The following is a 15255-nucleotide window of genomic DNA, read 5'->3' on the forward strand; positions in this document are numbered from 1 at the left end:
TTTGATAATGTCTAAATATAAATCCAAATGCATAACTTGTGTTAAAATATCAAATTAGGTTACAACAAGCAATCAGACTACACAGTAGGTGGCTGCATAGAACACTGCCGCCATCTACTGGTTATTGTCACCACATGATTTTCAAGTCATGTGATTTATATTTCATTCACCGGATGGCAGCAATCTGCCTCCAATATATGTCACATTCTCATATTTTCTTCATGTTTCAACTTTATAGAAGTGTAGGTTTTTACTGTACTAAAGTTTCATAAATTTACTTATTTGCATATGTAAATTAATGGTAAAATTGAGAAATGTACATCAAAATAGCATAAAATCCCAAAAGAAGTGCATCATTTTATTGTTATTTATTTTATTGTTCTTACTTCCAGACAACTACTTAATGACCGGGAGGACCAAAGGTAGAGCTCATTTATGAAGACCATAGGAGGGTTAAGAAAATGGCTTATTCTGGGGTTTTGCAGAAAGTAGCGTTCTAAAACGACATGCAAACGGCATTTAAAGGATTAAAGGCTGTTAAGAAAAAGTGCTTTAACACACACAGATTCTCTTGGAAAACAAGCCTTATTTTTCCAATGTTAACACACAATTGGTGTTCTTATATGTTTTTGAAAAGTGCATATGTGCTTACTGTATGTGCTCAAATGAGTTAGGGGAACCCTGAAGTCTGATGTAGAGGGAAACCCCACTATAGCAGCGCAATACGTCACATTACACTGTGTATGCTGCTTTCATGTCAACACAATCACAATATTTTTGATCAATTTTGAAAAATTATTACTTAAATTACTATTTAAAGCAGATGCTCCTGATTAAAATGAGCTCAAATACAACGTGATACAATGCTTAGAGGTAATCTTTATAAATTATCACATGATTATTCATTTATATTTTTTTATTTCTTATCTCAGGTTCTGAATGAGACTCTGTGTCCTACCTGGGATCAGCTGCTGGTGTTTGATAATGTGGAGCTGTACGGTGAAGCAGGTGAGCTCAGAGACGATCCGCCGATAATCGTCATTGAGATCTACGATCAGGACACTGTTGTGAGTGATAACGATATCCTCAAAATGTCAATTCTTTCTGCACTCCGTGCTGTTATATGTTTCATAAGCTTACGAATGTGCCCTTCTGATGCTGATATCTTGATCTCTTTCTGCCTGTCAAGGGTAAAGCTGATTTCATGGGCAGGACATTCGCTAAACCTTTAACCAAGATGTCTGATGAGCATTATGGTCCACCAAGCTTCCCTCCTCAGTTAGAGTATTACCAGATCTACCGCGGTAACTGCACTGCTGGGGAAATGCTCGCCGCCTTTGAACTTCTGCAGGTGGGTCTGACAGCAGCAAGATTGTATCAGGGTCATTTTCTCAGAGAAAGCAAATGAGGCCGTGCCTCCTTCAAAAAATTGATGAGAATTGACAGTACAGAAATGAAGCAAAATAAATATTACAAATATGAGCTGAGATAGTATACAATCCACATTTTGTCTAAAGCAACTCTCCAACAGAGACACCAGTGGATAAAGTGTTTAGAGGGGTGCAGCTAGGGCTGGGCAATAAAACGATATATATATTTATCGGAAAAAAGAAATTTATGATATCGATGATAAACCTTTTGATTATTTTTCGGTATTTAGCTGACGTATCTAGTGCGTGTCGCTAAAAACGCAAACAGTTCGGCAAAGTTATACAACCAACTTGATAACTAAATGACAGTAATGAAATCAGCCTGTTGGGAAATATTAGCAGGCTAGCAGCTACATAGCCATGCTGTCATGGAAACCCGCTAACTAGCTATCCGGCTAATATGATATCATTGTGTACCGAACAAGACAGCACTGACAATGCAATATACAACTATCGACTGAACACAACAGCAGCTGTGACATCATCACCATTGCTGTTTATTTATGTACTATTAAGTTAAACGTTTTATCGTGATCCACAGTGCTATCATGGGCAAGAAAGTGTTTCTTCTTCTTGTGATGTTTATTGGTGGTTGGTAATGCAGTTTATGGTACATTACCGCCACCTACTGAGCTGGAGTGTGGAGCGTCACAAGAAAGTCTTTCAGTGGAGACAAACATCCACTGAAGACAATGAAATTGGTAAAATTTCATCGAAATGAAGTCACACACCTTTTGTAGGATTAAATCCTAAACTGAGTATACTTTAAAGATAGCTTAGCCTCCGGAGTTTACTTGTAAACAAACAAGTTATGTTAACATTCATTCTTGAGGTCTAACAAACATGTGGAATGCATTTCTCCCTCATTAATGGTATGAAATGTACATCTTGATAAATATCGGTATCGAACGATATGAAAAAATATATAGTGATAATATTTTTGCCCTTTAATATTATACCCTTGAGCTCATCGTGTTCTTGAGCTAGTAGTAACAGATAAAAAATACTAAAAATATGCTTGTCGCTATATAATTGTAGTTATTAGACTATTTGTTAACACTTTACATCAATGTTCCCTTTGTTAAGGGTTTATAAAGATGTACATTAATTACTAAGTTATTTACAAATGCATTATAAATCATTGATGTGTTTATAACAACATGAATACTTCATCCAATATTTGCCAAATAGTGAGCATTTTGTAAATGTATAATAAACACACTTATTCATACTTATTTTAATTAAAAATTAATAAATGCTTCACAGGTGTCCACTTTACATTAAGGTACGTTTTCATAGGTTACTAATGTTGAATAAGTGTTATTAAGCATTTATAACATGAGTAAAAACGGCTTACTATTTGGCAGGTATTGCATGAAAGTCACCTTTTTATCAATGTTATTAAAAATACGTATCAATGATATATAAATGCATTTGTAGATTAATTATTAGTCATTAATTAACACTTTTATAATCCCTTTACAAACGGGAACATATCTGTAAAGTGTTACAGATTATTTTTATTTTTTTGCATTTGCATTTGATGCAATGTAAAATTGCTTAAAAAAACATAAACTGGATGAGACTTTGATGTGACTAGGTTTTTATAAATAGACTGTTAATATAAACATACACAAGTGTTATAGTATTGACTGCTTGTTAATAGTGTAGGAAAAAAATGGTGTTCCATTAGTCGTTAACCTAGAAACTATGTAAGCATCAAATGGAAGATTAATTTACATTTGACAAAAAATTTTAACATTTACAAAAATACACATGTTTATTATGTATGTTTTATTACTGACAGGTTCAGTTACTCTACTGTGCTGATCCAGAACCAAGTATGTTTTATTATTGTGAAAATCTTTCAGATTGGACCAGCTGGAAAGGCTGGCCTGCCCCCCATAGACGGACCTACAGACATTGACCGCGGCCCAATCCTTCCTGTTCCTATTGGCATTAGACCTGTCCTGAGTAAATACAGAATTGAGGTGAGTGTATAGCTAAATAAGAGTCCTACATGAAAAATTTAGCAATTATACTGAGAAGTGTGGCATGCAAATGGTGCAGGTTCTCTTCTGGGGTCTGAGAGACTTGAAGCGAGTGAATCTGGCTCAAGTGGATCGCCCTCGTGTGGACATCGAGTGCGCAGGGAAGGGTGTTCAGTCAGCGCTCATTCAGAACTACAAGAAAAATCCCAATTTCAGCACTCTGGTCAAGTGGTTTGAAGTGGTGAGTTCTTCATCATTTCTTCTCCTTCTGCAGTATCTGGTGATGATTTCAAAGTCATGCTCATTGCACTTAATAATGTTTGTGTTTGTTCTCCAGGATTTGCCTGAAAATGAACTTCTTCACCCTCCTTTGAACATTCGGGTGGTGGACTGTAGGGCGTTTGGTCGTTATACTCTAGTCGGCTCTCATGCCGTCACATCTCTGCGCAAGTTCATTTACAGACCAGCAGACAAAAGCGTCTATAACTGGTCTGCTATGGGTGTGTATGTAGGGCAAGTCAAAGGCTGATAAATATTCATTTTAATCTGATAAGCTTTAAATGCATGTCTGATTCCATGATAGCATCCATTCTAGTCATGTTTTACTTTTACCTAAATATTACCTAAAATTTGATCTGACCTTCATTTAAGAGCATTTAAATAGTAATAATAAAAACAATTAAACATCTTAAAAAACTACTTACTAATCCACTTTTTATAATCCACTCCAATCTAGAATTTATTGTTCATTTTTGGATTGCAGGTCATTTTAAGGCTGCAAAGCAAAGCCAAAAAATAATCTGTTGTGTCTCCTCGCCATAACTTTATCCATCCCTTACAAAAATTAACCATGCTTTAATACAGTAACCACAGTTAAACTATTATATTTGTGATAAAACCATAGTAACTACAAAATGTATCATGGTTCTACAACAGAAACCATATTTTACACATGATATTCATAGTAATACTATAGTAGTAATACAGAAAACCAAAACTATGGTAATAAAAACCATAAGTACTGCAGATAAATAAATAAAAATACAAAGGTTTTACTATAGAAACACCATAGTTAATTTGTGGTACAAGCAGTGGTGGAATTAGGCATGGGCGACATGGGCAGTATCCCAGGGCGGCATCTTGTGGGGGGCAGTGACTTCTTGTGGGGGGGCGGCACGAGGCACCCACAAAGACCCCCTCCCCCCCATTAACAACTTTGGCGTGTTGAAGTGGGTTTTGCCCAAGGCGCCATACAATACCACCAATACGGGGCGTGTTATGCCCAGGGTGCCATTCAAGCTAGAACCGCTACTGGGTGCAAGTACCATGATCTTTATTACCATAGCTTTGGTTTTCCTGTACTTTTTGCTATGGTTTTTCTTTAAATAACTTTATATAAAATCTTTTTACTCACCATATTCTTACCTATTCCTGAACAGAAGAGGTTGTGATCCACACAGAACCAGAACCAGCTGTGAAGAAGATGGAGACCGTGGTCAAACTCGACTCAGTATGTAACTCTGCAGAATTTAAAAATAAATGGTGCCTTTGAGGATATTGTTCACGTTCTCCATTAGTGTTATTGCATAATTTTGATGACTTTACTATTCTCCTAAAATGTAGAAAACAGTCATAATAAAGAATGAGAAGGTGTCTGAACTTTTGATGGTAGTGATGATATTCTATTAAATATAACAATTTTATATATATATATATATATATATATATATATATATATATATATATATATATATATATATATATATATATATATCACACACAGTATAAAGGATAATATAAAATAATATGAATGTGTTTCAGGCCTCTGATGCAGTGGTTAAAGTTGATATGGTAAGAATGTTTCCTATTAGGTCATTGTAACTTCCTTATTTATCTTTGTAAATAAATTAAAAAAAAATAAAAATAAAAAAAAATTTACAATAAAGTGGGCTATTTTGAATTTTGTTTTACATTTGTCACATCTTAAACATTGTGACAGTCAGATGATGAGAAAGGTGGTAAAGGGAAAAAGAAGCGTAAGAAGGGGGAAGAGGTGGAGGAAGAGGAGCTGGATGAGAGTATGCTGGACTGGTGGTCGAAATACTTCGCCTCCATCGAGACACTGAAAGAGGTAAGGGCTTCGGAAAGGAGGATTGTTTTTATTCCTTTATATTTACAAGATCAGAAAATGTCATATCTATAAATATGGATTATTTAATTCTTGTAACTGTGAAGATTTTATGATGCTGTTTTATGGCCAATCTAGATCATTAAAGCACAAGAAGCAGAAGCCGAAGAGAAGGACGATTTTGACTCTGGAGAGGGAGGTAATTAAAGAAATATCACTGATTATATCTATAACACAAGACATATTGCAGAATACAAAGTGTTATACCCAACTAAATGTTGCACACATTTGAAATGAGAATTTTATAAATAGCTTTTTAAATGCAATAAAAAAATTACTCTTTGGCTGAACTTGATTATATTGTGGACCGTGGTTCCACCTGTTTGAAATGGGTTTTCTTAACCTAAATTTACTTTTTTACTAAATTTACTCAAAGCTCGAATACTTTGTGAAGAGGGAACCTAATTGAATTGGGTAATTCACCCAAAAATTAACATTAGACATGTCAAGGTAACTATTTAATATAGAATCTTTTATTTCTTTATCTAACAGCTAGTTGGAGTGAATGTTAGCTTGCTATATTCTGAACATGCTGTACATGGAAGCATTACAGAGTGCAGTTTACTCAATAACAAGAGCAATAAATAATCATAAATAATCATCTACCTCATATTCCTGTCCTCTTCCTAAGCTGAAGCTCCACTCTTTACCATAATGGTAACCCCCAAAACTCTCAACATAACAAAACACTAAAGACTAACAAGAATCCCTCTTTATATTCGTCTTGCACAGACACATAAAATAACAATTTGAACATTTATTCTCCCATGCAAAGCATGCTGGGAACTAGAAATCCCCTGTAACATTTCAGATAACCAAACAAAAAATAAGTTCAGTTTAATTCATTTAATTTAACTTAATCAGTTAAATTAAGGTAACTTGGTAACATGCATTTTTTTTAGTAATATAAATAAGGGAAGATTCAGTAAATCTGATGATAGTGATCATTATAACTAATCATTATATTATAATAATTATAATAATAATTAATTCTGTAGTGGTAGCTCAGTGGTTAAGGTTCTGGGTTACTGATCAGAAGGTCGGGGGGGTTCAAGGGGGGGTTCAAGCCCCAGCACCACCAAGATGCCACTGTTGGGCCCTTGAGCAAGGCCCTTGACCCTATCTGCTCCAGGGGTGCTGTATCATGGCTGACCCTGCACTCTGACCCCAGCCTAGCTGGGATATGTGAAAAAAGAAGAATTTCACTGTATATGTGCAAATGTATAATGTGTGATAAATAAAGAAAATTATTAATTAATTAATTATTATTATTAATACAGAGTTATGACAGTCAAATTTACATTGCAGTAGTTTAGTAGTTAGTTTAAAAATCTAATAACATTGATCAACTTGTACTGTTACAAAGGCCACCTAAAATGAACATTCCACTAATTAAATAAATATTTTATTCCATCCATTAAAATGCCAGTTAACAATGTGACTGATAAAAGGTATCTTTGGATATCTTGTAATTTATATGAAGATTGAAAAAATATTTCAGTCATGATATTATATTTGTTTATATTTATTTGATGTTACTTTATTAAAAATTCTTAAAGGTTTTATACATTTTGTTAAATTACACTATTCAGTTTGATTGAATTGAATTTTTTTATGACATTAAAATACACAAATCTTAAAAACAGGCGAAAATATTTTTTTGAATGAAAAAAATAAAAATAAAGACTATTTAGTACTACCCTGAGGAAGCTATTTCACTTATGAGTATATTTAAGTATCTTCCACATGACAAAATAATAATTGTATTTACACCAAGGGACCAAGAAGAAGAGAGGAAAGGACAACAAGAATAAATGTGAGGCTGGAGAGGGCGTACCAGAGAAGAAGAAGCAAAAAATTGAAGAGCTGAAGGTACATTTTTGTCTTTGACACCAAAATAAATGTGAATACAGAAATCCTAGATCAGATCTCAGCAGCTGTTCATCTCTGTGGAGAGCGTATGGAATGCAGCGTGGATATTAAACACTTGTTTTCTTCACAGGTGTACAACAGAGAGCTTGAAAATGAGTTTGACAGCTTTGAGGACTGGCTTCACACTTTTAATCTGTATCGAGGGAAGTGTGCAGACGATGCTGATGTTGAGCAGAATGCAGCAGATGAAGAAAGACTTATTGGCAAATTCAAGGTTTGTTGTCACTGCTTTTTATGCAAAGACATCTTTTCTCACTGTACAGTTGATGTGAATTCCTATTTGTAATGCTGTTACGCAGTGCACTTTGTGTGTCTCCATGTAAAAACTCCAAGTACAATTCACTCAGTGAATATCAGATGTTTTAAATTTTAATTGGTATTTTAAATGTGCAGTAAAATGTGCAAACTATTAGAGGCTGTCTGATCTCATGAAAATTATGAGATTTTTGCAAAGTTATATTACGTTGTTCCTTAAAAGTATTGTGACAGTTGCGAGGTGAAATGTCCACTGTGTGGCATTAAAAGCAAGTGAAATGTTCTCCTAAATAGATGAGGTTTTTAAGGTTTATATTTTTAAATAAATAAAAAACAACCTCCTTACCCTAAACCTTAAGCCTAAACCCAGCCGATAGTGTCAGAAAAGCGTGCTCTTCAGGACTTTCAGGAGTATTAGCGTGTGAAATCCACATGTGTAATAAACAGAAAAACAGCATTGACATCACACTTTGGTTTATTACTTCATGGAAAATAAATCTGATATAAAAAATGGCATATCACAATTTACAGCAGACAATCCTGAATCAAGCAATCCCACACTAACATTTTACGATGAATAGATGTTGAAATATTCCTTAAAGAGTGTTATAACAGCTATAATGGCTGATCGCTAATGCTGTCTCTATAGAGACGGTTTCTCTGGGAAACATAACCCTTTGTAAATCCTGTAAAGAAATGGACCAATGAAGCAGAGCTGGAACTACAAGCCTGCTTTGACTGCACTGATTGGAGTGTATTCGAGGCTGCAGACACCAATCTGGACGAGCTCACAAATACTGTTACATCATATATCAGTTTCTGTGAGGATATGTGCATTCCTACTAGGACTTATTTGACATAAAATAATTATTTATTTAACATAAAACTACATTTTTAGGGGCAGTGGTGGCTCAGCGGTTAAGGCTCTGGGTTACTGATCAGAAGGGCGGGGGTTCAAGCCCCAGCACCGCCAAGATGCCACTGTTGGGCCTTTGAGCAAGGCCCTTGACCCTATCTGCTCCAGGGGCACTGTATCATGGCTGACCCTGCACTCTGACCCCAGCTTAGCTGGGATATGTGAAAAAAAGAATTTTACTGTATATATGCAAATGTATATGTGTGATAAATAAATATAATTATTATAATAATTATAAATGATTATAATTATAGACAAACCATGGTTTACAGCAGAACTCAGGCAGCTTTGTCAGGCCAAAGAGGATGCTTACAGAAGTGGGGGATAAAATCTTGTACAATCAGGCCAGGAACATACTGAATGAGGAAATCAGAGTGGCTAAAAGAAGCTATTCTGATAAGCTGAAAAACAAGTTTTCAGCTAATGACCCTGCATCAGTGTGGAGTGGCCTGAAAGAATTTACTAACTTCAAGAAACCATCCCCCAACACTGTAGGGAACCAACAACTGGCTGAAGATTTGAATGTGTTTTACTGTAGATGTGAAAGGCCCAGTCTCACATCCCACACCCTCTCTGACCTTCACTTAACACAAACACCAACACCTCCTGCAACCCCCCTCCTCCCACCTCCTGCTACTCAACCTGCACTTAAGATCTGTGAAGAGGAGGTGTGCAGTGTCTTCCAGAAACAAAAGATAAGGAAAGCAGAGGGCCCAGATGGTATTTCACCCACTTGTCTAAAATCCTGTGCTAACCAGCTGGCCCCTATCTTCACACAGATCATCAACAGATCACTGCAATGTGAAGTTCCCTGCTGCTTCAAATGCTCCACTATCATCCCTGTCCCAAACAAACCCAAAATCACAGGACTTAATGACTACAGACCTGTCGCTCTGACGTCTGTGGTCATGAAATCATTTGAAAGACTGGTGTTGGCCCACCTGAAGGACATCACTGGACCCTTTCTAGATCCCCTGCAATTTGCTTATCGAGCAAACAGGTCTGTGGATGATGCAGTCAACATGGGATTGCATCATATCCTGCAACATCTGGACAGACCAGGGCATATGTAAGGATCCTTTTTGTGGACTTCAGTTCAGCTTTCAACACCATCATCCCAACTATTCTCTAGACTAAATTAAACCAACAATCTGTTCCCACCTCTATCTGTCAGTGGATCACCAGCTTTCTGATGGACAGGCAGCAGCTAGTGAGACAGGGGAAATTCACTTCCAGCACATGTACAATGTTGGGCCTCATGTATTCAGATAGAAGACAAAGGCAGGCCTAACACAGTCGTAAAAACATAACTTAAGCCCCCACCTTCTAAGTCGTAAATCTTACTGATAAAAATCGCGCCAAAATCAAACAAAGGGAGTCCAAAACAGACTACAGATCCATGAAGCCTTGCCCTCTAAAGGATCGAGCTCTCAACTCCTATTGGATGAGGCACACAACAGAATGTCCCTCAAACATGACATCATCAGGACTTCAAATAATTCTGAAATGCTTCCAAAGTGGCTTCCAGCGACTTTGTTCACTGAATACGGACGTAGCTTTTTGCTGCTCTCCGGTGCAACCTCGTGGCTTATGGAAGTAATGTCCGACTTGAAACTGTAGCCATACAATCTCCATCTCACTGGACGAGTTGAGATTACTCTGTGTTCAACCGAACACTCTAACGGATCCGAAGGAGACCGCTGAGCAATTCGCATCTTCATCCGTTGGCCTACAGAAGTGAAGAGATTAAAGATTTCTCTTCCATCTTCAATCAAGTCGACATTTCTGAGTTCTCCACCAGCCCGCCGAGAATCAACAGCCGTACCGCCCGCCGACAGCGCGAGGAAACGGCCCGTCATCACCCGAGCCTCAAGGAACCGGGTCAAAGTTAAAGGACGGATGAACACACATTCTGCGATTCAAGTAAGAGGTTACGTCTGGGCAGAGATAGAATATTATAGTGTGTTATTCTTGTGTTTCAAGGTTTTTGCTTGTACAGTTTACGGACCACCATGTCCACTCATTATTAATACTCAGGGTATTAATTATCACGAATTTGTTTTGCTGTATTGTGGTCCAACCAAATTGGACTGTTGTGCATTTTCGCCATTGCGGGTGAGACAGCAACTGAGTTCATCCATTAGAGTCAAATAACACAGGACTTTTACGAGCCCCGCTACATTTACTGGAGTCCCATATGAGTTAGATCCAATTAATTAATTTAAATATTGATTAATAACTACAGAAATAATTATTAATTATTTCTGATAGTAACACTGATCTAAACAACCAGTAAAGCCCTACAACAATCAGCACTTGTGCCCCCCAGGGATGTATGCTTTCCCCACTACTCCTCTCCCTGTATATCAATGACTGCACTGCCAAGGACCCCTCTGTCAAGCTCCTGAAGTTTGCAGATGACACTACTGTCATAGGCATAATCCAAGATGACAATGAGTCTGTATACAGAAGGGAGGTTGAACGGCTGGCTCACTGGTGCAGTCAAAACAACCTGGAACTGAACACGCTCAAAACAGTGGAGATGATTGTGGACTTTAGGAGGAACACCCTAACATTGACCCCGCTCATCATTCTAAACAGCATTGTGGCAGCAGTGGAGTCATTCAGGTTCCTGGGCACTACCATCTCACAGGACCTGAAGTGGGAGATCCACATTGACTCCATTGTGAAAAAGGCCCAGCAGAGGTTGTACTTCCTTTGCCAGTTGAGGAAATTCAGACTACCACAGGCACTGCTGATACAGTTCTACTCAGCAGTCATTGAGTCTGCCCTCTGCACTTCAGTTACTGTCTGGTTTGGTGCACATTTCCAGAGTGAGGAAAATGGCTGGAAAAATCACTCTGGATCCTACTCACCCAGCCCAATACCTTTTTGAACTGTTGCCTTCTGGACGGTGCTACAGAGCACTGAGCACCAGAACCGTCAGTCACAAGAACAGTTATTTCCCTCAGGCTATCCATCTCATGAACAGTTAAAACTGCTCCTCTGAGCAATAATTATGTGCAATACACAGCTTAGTCTATTAATATTTATCCAACATACCCTGCCTCTTCTGCCATTACATTCCCTTGCATCTGTATATAACAGATTTGTATTTGTATATTGTACACACACACACACACCCAGAGCGCACATACACAGACTGCGCACAATTTCATTTGATTTTTTTCACATTTTTTGGAGTGAAGGAATAAGATGCCAAAGTGAACTGAATTTATTCATTAGGCACTTACTTAGGCACACAATTTTTATGTATTTTATTGTGACGAGGAGGAGGGCAGAGCTGGGCCGTGACTACGCACGCCCGGCCCCCAATCGTGCAAATTAGCCGAGGAGAGGGATAAGTGCAGCGGGATGTGGCAGTTCGAGAGAGAGATAGCCACACTCAGCTGCCATGTGTGCATTTGTGTTGTGTGTCTTTTTGTTTCATTCAATATTATTTTGACCGTTCAGCTGGTTCCCGCCGCCTCCTTTCCCATTTTAACCTTTATATTTTTTTCAGATGTTTGCATTCATAGTTTTCAGTTATTCTGTTTTAATATTCAATAAAACACCTGAAAACTAGTTTGGAGAGGTTTCTGGACATTTTGATTCATTAATAAAAGGATACAATAGACTCCATGTTTCCAAACGCTATAACTTTTGATTGCTTTGTACTATCCAACACTATTCTCCTGGTATAGATGACATGTTGGAGAACAACACCAAATAAATAATTTGATGAATTGCTATGCTTATTGTATAAAAGATATAATGTCAAACATGAATAATAACTGAAAAGTTTATTTTTACTGCTCTTTTGTATGTGTGTGTGTGTGTGTGTGTGTGTTTTGTCAGCAGTGTTGAAGTGTGAGTCACTAAGCTTGATCTTCAAATTTTGAAAGGTTTTCTATCATTTGATATCATGCAATTAACACTCTTTATTATTTTTCTAGCATTATAAGCTCTTACTTTTGGGTTTGCCATTTAAGCATGAAATCCTTAAAATGCTTTCAAAGTGTAAGGGATGGTTAACCCAAAAAATTACAATTATGTCATTATTTACTTATTTCGTTAAAATCCCTAAATATGTTTTATTTTCAGTAGAAATTTCTGAAGAATCTTAATAGCAGCACTTGCCATACAATGACAAATCATAGTGACCTGTCTGTCAAGCTCAAAATAGGACAAAAACACCATAAAAGCAATATAAAAGTAGTCTGATTTGACTCGAGCACTATATTCCAAATCTTCTGAAGCCATTTGAAAACTCTGTGTGAGGAACAGACTGAAATTTAAGTTTACACCTCCACCGAAGCTTGCATAAATTTTGCGTCTTCATCCAGATTAGAAAATAGTGTGTCAATCTTATTGACGCCAAAATGGAATTTGTTTTTTAATGTGTAGTAACTGAATGGCTAGGTGCGAGCTTTGGCAGAGGGGAGGAATGTTTGGGTGAACTATTCCTTTAAGCCTCAGAAACTCAGCGAAGCAGAATTGAGACGTCTGCTTAAGGCAGTTAATTAATACCCTTTTTTATTATCAAAAACAGTTATAAACTACAGTTAACAGAAGCTAACACCACGTTTTGATGGGAAACAAATTGCATATTGAATGTCACAGCTTGCTAAAGTCACACAATATTCACCTAAAATAAAAAGCTTTAAAATCTAGATTTGTATAATTAGAAAAAAGAAAATAAACCATCAATGTCAGTGCTTGGGTGTCTGAGGGTTAAAGCTGACTTTATTTCAATTTCTGAAAGCTTTTTTTTTGGATATAACACAAACAAATCAACAAATGTAATAAATAATAGAAATTTTTCTCTACCATTGTGAACCTCTCCTTGTGCGCAGGGCTCATTGTGTATCTACAAATGTCCAGTGTTGGATGAAGTGTCCAGAGAAATGGGCTTCGATTCCAACATGGGCATGTTCCAGAATATTCCACACAACGATCCAATAAACGTCCTTGTCCGGGTCTATGTGATCAGGGTGTGTAGTATTTACATTAGACATCAGAGCAGTATATTGAGTCATATTATAAGTGTTTTTACTTTATCTCAGGCAACAGATCTGCACCCTGCAGACATCAACGGGAAGGCAGATCCATACATCGCCATTAAACTCGGAAATTCAGACATCAAGGACAAAGAGAACTACATCTCTAAGCAACTCAACCCCTTGTTTGGAAAGTTAGTGCCGTAAAACATGTTTTTTGATATACATTTTCTCATTCACTTAATAAGATAATAAGAATATGAACACCAGTATGAACCTAATTACTCCAAACTTGCAGGTCTTTTGATATTGAAGCAAATCTCCCGATGGATTCGACTCTCACTGTATCCATCTATGACTGGGATTTGTTGGGAACTGATGACCTGATCGGGGAGACCAAGATTGACCTGGAAAACCGTTACTACAGCAAACACAGGGCAACGTGTGGTGTCAGCTCCAGCTATGCCATGTATGCAGTCCTTCTTTTAAACAACTTTTACAAATACTGATTTGAGTGGGCGTTTGATGTATAAATTTAGTTACCTGTAAACTGTTTGAGCATTTTCAACACTTTCAAAGCCTTAATTAATACAGATGGAGCAGAACCAAGTTAATATTTTGGTAAATGGAAATTAAATGTTGCGTGGAAATGTTGTAATGATCTGAGACAGTTGGATGTGTAACTGTTTTGGCTGTTTTCTAGTCATGGCTATAATGTGTGGAGGGATCCAATGAAGCCAACGCAAATCCTTGGCAAACTCTGCAAAGATTGCAAAATGGATGCGCCGCTGTACGGCCCAGGAGGAAGAGTGAAAGTGGCAAACAGAGTTTACACTGGACCCACTGAAATCGAGGATGAAAATGGTGTAGTGCATGTTGAACGGGAACACAAAGACATTTAATGCATATGCAAAGTATGCATTAAAAGCATATTCTGGGCTCAATACAAAAATTATTTTGGCTCGTCCCTCATTCATAAAAAAAAAAAAAAAAAAAAGCCAAAATCTGTGTTACAGTGAGACACTTACAGTGGAAGTCAATGGGGCCAATATGTAAATGTTAAAATACTCACTATTTCAAAAGTTTAGCCTCAAGACGTAAACAATATGTGTGTAAACATGATTTTAGTGTGATAAAATGTCTGTTCTACATTATTTTATCTTATAGTATTTACCAGCGTTGTGTCATCATGGCAACAAAGTTGTAATCAGGGACTAAAAACTAAATGTTTTTCATTTCGGATCGTTCTGAGCAAAAACTTTATTTTTTCGTTCCGGTTCAGAAGTTCCACAGCCTTCTTTCCAAATGGTAACCGGTTAGAACTAAATAAAAGAACGGTTAATATCGTTCTTTTTAAAATGACAGTACTCTGCGCTAAGGGGTGGATGAAATACCAATTGCAGTGTTGCCAGATCTTACAAGAGAAACAAGCAACCTGGTCTGGAAAAACAAGCCCAAAATAAGTCACTTGCCCACCAAAATAAGTGAAAATAAGCAATAAAATGTTTTCCTATGTGGTGAATTTATCGGCAAAGAAATCATA

At 37.1% G+C, this 15255-nt stretch overlaps 1 protein-coding gene across 1 annotated transcript in view; it reads left to right on the plus strand.

Moving 5' to 3' along the window:
- LOC127410925 (otoferlin) overlaps positions 1–15255 on the plus strand; it is a 61665-nt gene that overhangs the window by 21356 nt on the left and 25054 nt on the right. Inside the window, exons 20-34 of the mRNA XM_051646176.1 lie at positions 933–1067; positions 1190–1351; positions 3302–3421; positions 3501–3662; positions 3759–3921; positions 4861–4931; positions 5243–5272; positions 5421–5552; positions 5688–5748; positions 7387–7481; positions 7612–7755; positions 13569–13706; positions 13779–13906; positions 14011–14181; positions 14416–14576. Coding sequence (XP_051502136.1) covers positions 933–1067; positions 1190–1351; positions 3302–3421; positions 3501–3662; positions 3759–3921; positions 4861–4931; positions 5243–5272; positions 5421–5552; positions 5688–5748; positions 7387–7481; positions 7612–7755; positions 13569–13706; positions 13779–13906; positions 14011–14181; positions 14416–14576 — 1873 coding nt within the window. The remainder of the gene's footprint in view (positions 1–932; positions 1068–1189; positions 1352–3301; positions 3422–3500; positions 3663–3758; positions 3922–4860; positions 4932–5242; positions 5273–5420; positions 5553–5687; positions 5749–7386; positions 7482–7611; positions 7756–13568; positions 13707–13778; positions 13907–14010; positions 14182–14415; positions 14577–15255) is intronic.

The sequence above is a fragment of the Myxocyprinus asiaticus genome, chromosome 20 (genome assembly GCF_019703515.2).
Source record: "Myxocyprinus asiaticus isolate MX2 ecotype Aquarium Trade chromosome 20, UBuf_Myxa_2, whole genome shotgun sequence".
Taxonomy (NCBI): Eukaryota; Metazoa; Chordata; class Actinopteri; order Cypriniformes; family Catostomidae; genus Myxocyprinus; species Myxocyprinus asiaticus.